This window comes from Fusarium fujikuroi, chromosome FFUJ_chr03 (genome assembly GCF_900079805.1).
Source record: "Fusarium fujikuroi IMI 58289 draft genome, chromosome FFUJ_chr03".
Taxonomy (NCBI): domain Eukaryota; kingdom Fungi; phylum Ascomycota; class Sordariomycetes; order Hypocreales; family Nectriaceae; genus Fusarium; species Fusarium fujikuroi.
The window spans coordinates 2,835,385-2,846,369 of record NC_036624.1 but is presented as its reverse complement, the minus strand read 5'-3'; the positions used below and the strand labels follow the sequence as shown (position 1 = coordinate 2,846,369).

Here is a 10,985-nt window from a genome sequence, read left to right as displayed (position 1 = left end):
TAATCTCAGTCTAAATACCTTAAAAGGCGAATTAGAAGGCATTATAGTAGCTCCCTAAAGTCTATTATTAAAGCTTTAAAGTTAGCTACTAAGGCAATAAAGGCAGTTATATATAAGGTTATCTTATTAAGGGCTGAGCTTTGCAATCTTTAAGATATAAATAAGATATTAAGCCGGCACTATAGGGCAAAAAGGACTAAACTACAGAAAGGGGGGACTATAACTATACAGAAAGCATTACAAGTAATTAATTAGATAGATATTAATATGCAGGTAGTGGCTAAATTATCAAGAAGTGGTAGTCAAGGAAGGTCAGAGTGACCAGGCAGTCGGCGCTATAGTGTATGCAGTAAAGGCAGTTATAATATAAGGACTTATCAGGTAGCTCTTAAGTCATCTAGGGAGGAATTTAGCAAGTAAAAGCAAGCCTTTTTAAACTATAGCTCAAGCTTTTAAGCTGTAGGTTAAAAAGGCTGAGGAAAGTGCGGCGCTTGCTTATCTGCAGCGCTCGCTTATCAACCACGTTAAACCTTTTTACTAATTAGTTATTAAAGAAGATTTTATACTATATATTAACTATTATATATTTATTAATATTAAAACTATTCTTTATTATCTTTATTATTATTTATAGATAAAGCTACTATAAGTCTACCTTTTATTACTAATTAATAAATACCTTTCTTTTATTTTTATTCTTTATACTTCCTATTATATTAACTATTTCTTAATATATATAGTATTTATCTCTAATAACTATAAACTGTAATTTAATTTAATAATAATTCTATTTTATTATTAAAAAGGCTTTCTTAAGGGAGGCAATAAATAATTTAAAAACTGGCTTTAATATAGCCTTTTTCTTTAAATTCAACTTCTATACCTACTTAACTATTAAAAGAAAGTCTATAAAAAGGAAATATTATTATAAGGTCTAATAGTTACTTATTAACTATAAAAAAAGAAGCTATAATAAAGAAAGAGGCTATAATAAGTTATTAAGCTATAATAATAATTATATTAATTTTAATTAACTTAATAAAGGTATTAAAGGTAAAAAGTAAAATATTTTATTTAATTATATTATTAAAAATTAACTTTTAATAAAAGAATTATTATTAATTTAAGAGTTAATTAATTTAGCCTTTTTAGCTATAATTATATTAATTAAGGCAGGTAAAATTACTATTAAAATTATCTTTAAAGGCAGTAAGAGCCTTTTATAGATATAGAATAGCCTTTTTTAGGTATAACCTCTTTAACTTACCTATATAAATATATCTACTTTACAGCCTAATAAATTTCACCGGGCTTGCCGATTAGGGCCTTAGTACTCCATAATAGATATTTATATAAGAAATAATCACAAAAGCTTAATAGGTACCTAACGTTAGTATATATATCCAATTGCTACTGTCGTTCTATCAGATGCTTGCATTATAGGGTAGCAATCTATCGTTCCCCTTCATTATCGTGAAGGTAAATTTTAGGTATTTAATACCTGGGTATATTTTTAGGGAAGTTAATTAAATGCATTGTCTCTGAGACTTATCATGCTGTAGGAAGTGATTTCTACCATTCAGACTTGTCCAATGCGACAATCTGGCACACACGATAATTAAGAAACGGGGCATCAGCCTCATCCCAAGCTCCTCGAGATTACGGGACGCTCACTGAGGTACGCGTCAGATTTAAAGTCATCCTTCCATGGACCCCATACCCTAGAAATGGTGCTCGAGCGCTGTGACTGGCATGTACAACACCAACTCACATTGGATCGGAATCTTGATTCGATCCGAACCCGAAGAGCTTACCCGAAGCGAGGATGGAAATTAGAGACTGGTATCATATCAAGCTGGCGCTATTGGCTGGGCCGACCTAAGGAGTACCAGTACGTAGTAGGGTAGGTTAGTTCACCAAGTCCATGATGGGCATCCAGGTAGACAGACGACTTGTACAGGCTCGTGGTTATTGCCGACTCTCATGAATATGAGAGTTGATAGGCGAGGTAGTTCATTGTAAGCGTTTAAATAAGCTTATCTGGCCAGATTTCTTACATACCTACCTATTAACTAGTTGCATCTAATATCACACAACTCCATATATGTACGCGTACTCGGTCCCTCTTCACAGGCCCCGAGTCAAAACATGGTCTGTGGTGACCAAGCCATTAGCATGCTGACAGACAGGGATTGGTTGATGAAAAGTGTTCAAAAGATCGAGTCCAGTCTCAAATATAGATCTGACAGAATACACTTGTTTTTCCTGCGTCGTTGATCACCATAGGCACCCTTCATCGACCACCGTCAGTTAAAGCCCTTGTCACGTCAAGAATCACCAGTTTTTACCTTGATGCCTGCTGGTCTCGTATCTCGTACCAACGGCTTCCCAATACGGTAATATACTAACTACCTAGGTACCTTAAACAAGTCTGGACTGTAACTACCTAGTACTTACAGTCTTGTATGAAGTGCATCAGTTGATGTTTGCCTATATCAGCCAACCATCCATCCCTCTTTTTCCTTTACTCAGATTACTCTTTTAGCAAATGCGCGACTTTGAGAGCCCCCGACTTCCATGATTGCCCTCATTTTGAAATATTGAATCTGCTGTCCAAGACCCCATACGTGAAGGTGTCTAAGTTTCGACGCTATCATGACTGTTGATCATCATGACAAAATCGAGAAGTCTGCCAGCTCTCCTTCTTCGGAGCCTCAAGGCCCATTAACAAATGATGCAAAAGAAGACGAGTTGCAAGCCAAGGCAAAGGCCCGACCTGAGCGGACAGCAAATTTCAAAGATTACCTGGTGAGTAACCCTCTGACGGCGCCATGTATCAATAACACTCTTGTAACATCCATAACTTGTAGCGGATATTCTCATACGCAACAAAATGGGATTTCTTTGCGTATGCTGCAGGCTTTTTTGCAAGCATTGGAGCAGGGATTGTAAGTTGCCCCAGACCTCGGTATCAAGACAAGATCATTAGCTAACGCGTCTTTTAGACGCTGCCATTAATGAATGTAGTTTTTGGTAAACGTATTCACAACTCCTAGCTCTGAATCTGTCCCTGACGACATTACTAGGACAATTCGTTGGCAACTTCACAGAATACTTTATGCCAGGCAGCACAACATCGCAAAGTGAATTCAACAAAAGCATCGATAAGTTGGCGTTGTATATGTTCGCTCTGTTTCTGGGTCGTTTCGTGCTCAACTCTATCAACAAGGTATGGTCGATCAACTAACTCTTCATCCAAGCACTCGGTCTGATCTGACCACCTCTAGTTCGTCTTCCGCATGATAGGCATCAGGCTATCATCCGCCATCAGACTTCACTACCTACAAAGACTATTTGGTCAATCTATCCATGTCCTCGACTCAATGCCTCCAGGCTATGCCACAGGCACCATCACCTCTACGGCCAATGTCCTACAGCTAGGCATATCAGAAAAACTAGGCACCTTTGTTGAATACAACTCAACCATTGTAGCTGCGATTATTGTAGCATTCGTCAAGAACTGGTCCCTGACTCTTGTCACATCTTCAATCATCCTATACCTTTTCCTTGTCTTGGGAACATTTCTGCCCATGATACTCAAGGTTAATGCGCTCATCACAAAGGTTGCGGTGCCCTTGCCCTTCAAAAACCTCGACTGCTGACCAAGAATTAGGCAGAAGGCAGAGCTGGTGCAGTTGCCAGCGAAGCTTTGGCGAGCGTCAGAATGGTGGCCGCGTGTGGTGCAGAATCACGCATTTCCAGGCGATACGGCCAGTTCGTCGAGGAAACCCGCCAACATGGTAAACTTCTCTCTCCGCTTGTCGGCGCACAACTCGGTTTGATAGTGAGTAACCTGGATGGTGACTGAACTTCAAGCTGCTGACATACGTAGTTTTTCGGGCTATATGCTGGCTTCGCCCTTTGTTTTTGGTTTGGTGCCAAGTCCTACTCCGAGGGAAGATTGGACAACGTGGGAGATGTCCTTGTGTGAGTCCGTCCATATGACAAATGATACTATGCTGATAGCTCCAGCGTATTGCTCTCTGTTATGATTGTCGTACTTTCCCTCGAACGAACATCTACGCCACTGCTAGCTGTTGGGAAAGCCACTGTGGCAGCCTGCGAATTTTTCGTTGTTATCGACGCTCCGCAGCCTGCCAAGGGTACTCTGAAGGCTCCCGAAGTCTCTTCGACACAGGATATCATTTTCGAGGATGTTACCTTTGCTTACCCTAGCCGGCCTCATGTCAAGGTGCTAGATGGTCTGGACTTGCGTATAGAGGCTGGAAAAATCAATGCGATTGTCGGGCCGTCCGGGGGAGGCAAATCGACCATTGTTGGGCTCATTCAGAGATGGTATACCTTACAGGATCAACACGTCCTTGCCAAGGTCATTGAGAAAGAGAAAAAAGGGGGCCGCAAGAACAAGAAAGATGAGAGTGATGAAGATGCCGACGCAGAAAACATGGTTGATAACGAGCCTGAAGAATCAGGACCTCCTATTGAAGTCCACGGGCGAATCTTGACAGCAGGCCAATTGTTGGACGACATCGATTTGAAATGGTGGAGGTCCCAGATAGGTCTCGTCTCGCAGGAGCCATTTCTGTTTAACGATACGATCTATAAGAATGTTGCCTATGGTCTGATCGGAAGTCCATGGGAAAATGAGACCGAGGAGAGGAAGAGAGAACTGGTTAGGGAGGCTTGTCGAGAATCATTCGCCGACGAGTTCATTGATCGACTGCCAGATGTAAGTTGTGGCCAAACCTTGGCGGAAACCCATCAAGGCTAACACATGCAAAGGGGTTGGATACACTCGTTGGTGATAGTGGTGCCAAACTCTCTGGTGGACAGAGGCAGAGGTTGGCTATTGCACGATCTATCGTGCGAAAGCCAAGTATACTTATACTGGATGAGGCCACTAGTGCTATTGATGTCCGTGGTGAGAGGATTGTCCAGGCGGCCCTTGACAGAGCTGCGAGAGACCGGACCACTATCACAATAGCCCATCGATTGTCGACTATTAAAAAAGCAGATCGTATCATCGTCTTGAAGAAGGGCAAAGTCGCCGAATCAGGCACACATGACAGTCTCATGACGATCGAGGGCGGAGTCTACTCAGGGCTTGTACACGCACAGTCCCTATCGCTTGGAGAACCCACAGATGCTGGGGATGAGTCGGTTGAAACTGAGGACAAGCCAGTCCTGGCTAACGTGACGAGTGTTGTAGCTTCCGAGGTCGATACGTCGACAGAGGCCTCTAAAGACAAGGCGCGGAACTTCTTTGCAAGCTTTGGTCGACTGTTCTATGAGTCAAAGAATGTCTGGCCAGCGTTTTTTCTGACTCTATTTGCCGGTGCCTGTGTGGGAGCTGGAGTACCACTACAGGCATGGATCTTTGGGAAGATTATTGTTTCTTTCAACGACATAGGGACTGACTCGAACCTATCCGGGAGCAACTTCTGGTCGCTCATGTTCGTCGTCTTGGCTTCAGGAATTGGAATCAGCTACTTTGTAGTTGTCTTCGTGGCCACTCGGATGTCATCCACGATACGAGTGAAATACCAGAAGCAGTATTTTGATGCGGTAATGTTTCAGAAAACATCGTTTTTTGACCATGAAGACCACTCTCATGGAACAATAACGTCCCGGCTTGGCCAGGACCCCAAGCAACTTGAGGAGTTGATGGGACTGAACATGGCTAGTGTCTTTGTCGCTCTCTTCAACGTGGTTGGAGCAATATCCATTGCGTTCGCTTTCGCGTGGAAACTAGCTCTCGTCTCATGCTGTGTCGTGTTGCCCATAATGATCGTTTCAGCGTACTGGCGCTTCAAATACGAGCTGGCATTCGAGAAGATGAACAATGATGTCTTTGCCGAGAGCTCAAAGTTTGCATCCGAGTCAATAGGAGCATTTAGAACTGTCACTTCGCTGACACTGGAGGATTCGATTTGCCTCCGATATCAGAACTTACTCAACGAACACGTTGCATCAGCATACAGAAAAGCCAGATGGGTGAGCATACTCTTTGGTTTCTCTGATAGTGCCAGTATGGCATGTCAAGCTCTGAACTTCTGGTGGGGAGGTCGTCTTTTGTCAAGACATGAAATTGGTCTAGTCGCTTTTTTCGTCTGTTTCAGTAAGTGAACTTACGACGTTCTGTATTCGAGTAGTGCAGACTTAGACCCAAACGCTTCTGACCCTTACTTACATCTCACAGTGGCGATTACAAATGGAAGCGAGGCAGCTGGGCAAGCCCTTGGCTTTGGACCAAACAGTGCGATGGCTTCTGCAGCTGCGAATCGTATTCTAAACATGAGAGAGAGCAGACCGCGAGACAAGGTCTCTACCTCGCAGGAGATCCCAGATACAGATGGTGGAATGTCGATTGAGCTGGAAAACATCGCCTTCAAGTACCCGACTAGGAGCACACCCGTATTCAAAGGATTGAGCCTGAAGATTGAGAAGGGACAGTTTGCTGGCCTCGTAGGCGCCTCAGGCTCAAGAAAGTCATCGATCATTTCGTTACTGGAAAGGTAGGCTTTGACATCCATTACAATTACATACATCGTACCGTGGCTGAAGAAACAGATTTTACGACTTGGACAAGGGCCGGATCCTCCTGAATGGCAAGGATGCTACCGATATCAACTTGTACGAATACCGAAAGTACTTTTCTCTCGTGGCCCAAGAAGCCACCCTCTTCCAGGGCACCATCAGGGAGAATATCTTACTTGGAGTCGACCCCTTAGCAATCACCGATGAGCAACTACACCAAGCGTGTCGTGATGCCTCGATCCACGATTTTGTCGTCTCATTGCCGGAGGGCTACAATACAAATATTGGATCACGTGGTGTATCACTTTCAGGTGGTCAGAAGCAGCGCGTGGCGATTGCTCGCGCTCTGATTCGCGACCCAAAAGTCCTCCTTCTCGACGAGGCTACGAGCTCCCTTGATTCGGAAAGCGAAAAGCTAGTCCAGTCGGCGTTCGAAAGAGCTAGTGAAGGACGCACGATGCTCGTGGTAGCACATCGACTGGCCACAGTGCAGAATGCTGATGTGATCTTTGTCCTGGGAGATGGCCAATTACTGGAGCAAGGATGCCATGCAGAGTTACTCAAGAGGCGGGGCGTCTACTGGAACATGGTGAGTATTCTTGCTCGCCGACTGAAATGGCGGGAGTGTGCTAATTGAATACAGTGTCAAAGTCAAGCCTTAGATCGTTAATAACGAAAGCGAGTGCAAAATTAAGCATGTACTCCGTAGATCGCTCTCTACTCTATATTCTATCCCGGAAAACCAAAGGGCATGAATATAGTAAACTCCTGAACCCAACTCCCTGCTCTCGCTTGTTGTAAATGTCTGGAGCCCTGTTGTAGAAGACATCAAACAGAGATACAATAAAACACGATCATCATCACACCTTTTTAGTATTGAACATGTCGTCAATCTCGCTAAGGATGTCTCCCGCATGCGTCATAACGAAATCATGGCTCCCTGGAAGAATTCGCCAGCGGACATGGTGCTCACCGCCAATGAGAGATAGAGCATCCCGGCGATAGGCATCGTGGTCAATAATCTCGTCAGATCTAGCTAGTAAAATAGCTGTGGTGCCAGGAGCACGCTTGGACAACTTGGCCCAGGCGTCATGCTGATCGGTCAGGGGTGCAAAGCGAATGCTCGACATGAACGCGGGGACGAAACCACTGTGGTGGGTGACCATCCAGCGTACATACTCCATGACACGTTGCTCCAACGGCGTAACGGCCTCACCGGACGCTGGAATCACCTCTGCCTCGGCAACATTGAGTGGTGGCGTAGTGACTGCCTCGATGGGCGTCTTGGGAGGTGGCTTGGCTGAAGCGGCGATAGGCTTTTGAAGACGACTGCGTGTAGCAACGGCGAGAATGCGCTCCGGGACGAGGCCAGAGACGAAGAGGAATCGAGAGACGCGACCAAAGGAGGCGGCGCGGATTAGACCAGCAGGCGCGAGGAGCACAAGGTCGCGCACGAGGTTAGGAAACGCATTGGCAAAGTGAACTGCGATGCCACCGCCGAGAGAATAGCCAACAAGGCGGAAGGCGTCTGTACCGGTCCATGCAAGAGGGCTAGAAGCCAAGACGAGAAGCATTTGGGAGACGTAGAGACGGGCATCGTGTGGAATATCAGCGACACCATCGGAGAAACCACGCCCAAAGAGATCCTCAAGAGATATTAGTCAAGCTGGAGACGCCGAGTAGGTAGCAAGAAGCTTACAAAGAGCATCACACGATAGCCGCGTTTGGCGAGCCCAAGAGCTATAGGCCCGAGAGTGATGCAGGGAGTACTGATGCCGTGCACAAAGAAGACCTTTTCACCATCCTCAGGGCCAAACTCGTAAACACGTATGCTTCCGTACTGAGTCTGTGGTCAACATAGTTCTGGGTATCAGGCCGTGAGATAGTGGCTTGCTTACTGGGGTTTCGACATCTCGAGCGCCAGGAAACTGATCAGGTTGATAAACAAGATTCTTCAACTTATCAGCATTGGTCTTGTCGTACACGCCCGCCTTGAGCGGATTGCGAATTGTTTTCGGGCGCACGGGGTAGAGAAGTGCACGGGCGATGGCGAGAAAGGCAACAGTTGAGAGAACAGTCGTTGTGACCACGAGGGCCGTTGGCGTATCTTGAGGAGACATATTTGTAGAATACTGGATGGCGAGAAGAGCTAAGACTAAGGTAGAAAGCAAGAGTACAAGTTGATGGGCTGGCTGGCGAAGAGAAAGGGTGAACACTTGTTCAGCCACTTTGTGAGATTGGTTGATTAGGTACTTAGGTAAGGTATGTAGCACGTCTGAGTCAACGATGCAGTCACAGTGATAAAGCGGAAATGCTCAGCATGTGGTAGCTCCTTTCGCCTTTTTGGGAAAATATATGATCGACAGGGACAAGAAATAAAATAAGGGATACTGTTCTCCGTACGAAAAGGGTTCCAGCTTTGCAGGTCTGAGGGATGCCAAAGGTAACGTCACCATACGGGCTTTTCCACTGACTGAGCTGAGAGATAGCCCCGCCGGCTGAGTCGGAGGTTAAAAATATCCACCTACAATACCGATATACACCCCGGAGCTTGTCATACCCTCGATTATCATATTTACTATGTGATGAGTCTGTCTCTGTTTTATTGGCTGATAATGATGCCTGGTATTTTTGTCTATAAAAGTTAACGCGAGCTAGAGTGTCCAATAAGGTAGTTTTGGATACCTGTATGGTTGCTCTATATTGTACTTTACAGTTACTAAAGCGTGAGTGTTTCAGATTACCTAGTGAATACTGTTTCTGATATACCACGATTCTAGACATTTCATCAACTGTGGCAACTGTCTCCAGATGGACGTCGCCGAATAAGGTATGCAGTATTTCATGGTTGTTTGTTTATGGTAGAGTAGAAAGTTATGCCTTTATTTGGGTGTTTAGGCTCCGGTTTATCACTGTTAGACAGCTGGCTGGACTCTATAAAGTCGCTTATATTTACAAATTCATGCTCAGCATCTGTTCGTGGCTATGGCGTAGGCTGACTATGTTGAGTAGGGTCGAATGAAGCTCTCTAAATGCTGAGAGGATGTACCTTGACCGGTTGCAAGGGCATGACTGACATTCTCTATTTGCTTTAGATCCTTTCTTTTGCTGCTCCTGCTGCTGAGGAGGAGTTTTACCTACCTATTTTTGGTCTATCTTATTGATGAGCTTATGTACTTTAGGTACCTTAGGTATGCGGTATTATCAACTTCAATTTTGGCCCCAGACCGAGTAAACATAACAACTTTTCATCCTACTATACACATCGCATCATGACAATCCCAGATTCCCTAACCTAGCCCTACTGCCCAAGCAACATTTCCCAGTTGCCGTATCAAAATGCTTAGGTTTTCCACAATCGCTGGAGCCATTCTGTTTGCACCACCGAAGTTGGCTAGGAGTATATCGTGAACAGCCTCCATGGTCGTCTTTGGATTCTCAACTGATGCCTCAGTTGCTCCATTGCGTTGGTTCGGTCCTCGAATGACTGGCACGCCTTGTCCCGTAGCAATGTACTGCTGCACGCTCATCGCTTCCGGGCCATCGATGTAGACTTTGTCATGCTGAGAAGACATATCCTGCTGGCTCCCGGCTTTTGTTATCACCCCGTACGTCCACAAGGCCAGCGCCGCATGATGTACACCGACGGCGTAGAAGTTTTTCAATTGAGCTGAAGGGAAGAGCTTGGCAAATCGAAGAACTTGGCCGGCGTGCCATATAGCTGCCCGAGAGTCTACACTTTCGACCCATTGCTGGAGCACAGGGAATGTCCGATGTGCCTGTTCATCCCCCTCTTTTCCTGCGAAGAGCTGCAAGTCGTCCATAGATATATGCAAGGCCATCATGAGCTGATTGAGCAACAGGCGTTCTTGGGCTGTGACCTCGGGCCAGTTCGTGGTTGTGGTTTTGAATGCCTGCAGGTCCTGGAGCAGTTGGTGGCGTCGTGCAGCTAGCAATGAACTGGAGCCTTCATACGTGTCTTGGATATATGATCGTGTTCTGCAAGACGAGCAAAGGTTTCTATACTCTAGGACCAGGAGCCAAAAGGCCTGAAGATAGATTGCTGCTGAAAATTGTACATCCAAACGATGTCGATTCTCTGAAAGGAGGTTCAGATCGCGGAATAGATCACCAACTGACGGCGCCCGTTTCATGTGTCCAGCCTCTCGTCTCAAGTACGCATCCTTCCAATCCTTTGCTGTCTTTGCGCACCACAATTCCTTAGATGCAGGTAAGGGGAGGGTGAGTTCAGCGTATGACATAACGGGGTTGGTCAGAGCTGTCATGGACTGTTGGCTATCTCGAAGGAAAAGATGGAACACAAAACTGGCGTGGTCAGCATTGATAATAAATAGACAGAAAGGAGAAGAAGAGAAAAGGAAAGGAAAGGAAAGCAAAGGAAAGACAAGAGCGTCGCAAATACTTAC

At 45.3% G+C, this 10,985-nt stretch overlaps 3 protein-coding genes; 1 reads left to right on the top strand and 2 right to left on the bottom strand.

Moving 5' to 3' along the window:
- Positions 1-2,655: 2,655 nt before the first annotated feature.
- Positions 2,656-7,228, top strand: FFUJ_02991 (related to multidrug resistance protein; the record flags this gene model as incomplete). XM_023574788.1 has 12 exons in its annotated part: positions 2,656-2,808; positions 2,871-2,948; positions 3,006-3,033; positions 3,087-3,229; positions 3,288-3,623; positions 3,674-3,844; positions 3,893-3,987; positions 4,033-4,750; positions 4,804-6,139; positions 6,221-6,536; positions 6,592-7,147; positions 7,202-7,228. 12 exons carry the CDS (start codon positions 2,656-2,658, stop codon positions 7,226-7,228), a joined length of 3,957 nt encoding a protein of 1,318 aa, XP_023428079.1.
- Positions 7,229-7,418: 190 nt separating this feature from the next.
- FFUJ_02990 (related to 2-hydroxy-6-oxo-6-phenylhexa-2,4-dienoate hydrolase) lies at positions 7,419-8,678 on the bottom strand (the record flags this gene model as incomplete). XM_023574787.1 has 3 exons in its annotated part: positions 7,419-8,204; positions 8,258-8,398; positions 8,457-8,678. The coding sequence occupies 3 exons, from the start codon at positions 8,676-8,678 to the stop codon at positions 7,419-7,421; spliced, it is 1,149 nt and encodes a 382-aa protein (XP_023428078.1).
- A 1,170-nt stretch (positions 8,679-9,848) lies between these two features.
- The window catches only part of FFUJ_02989 (probable transcription factor Pig1p), a gene marked incomplete at both ends in the record, with an annotated part of 3,365 nt that continues 2,228 nt past the window's right edge, over positions 9,849-10,985 (bottom strand). The window contains one exon of the mRNA XM_023574786.1: positions 9,849-10,884. Within this exon, the coding sequence (XP_023428077.1) occupies positions 9,849-10,884 (1,036 nt within the window).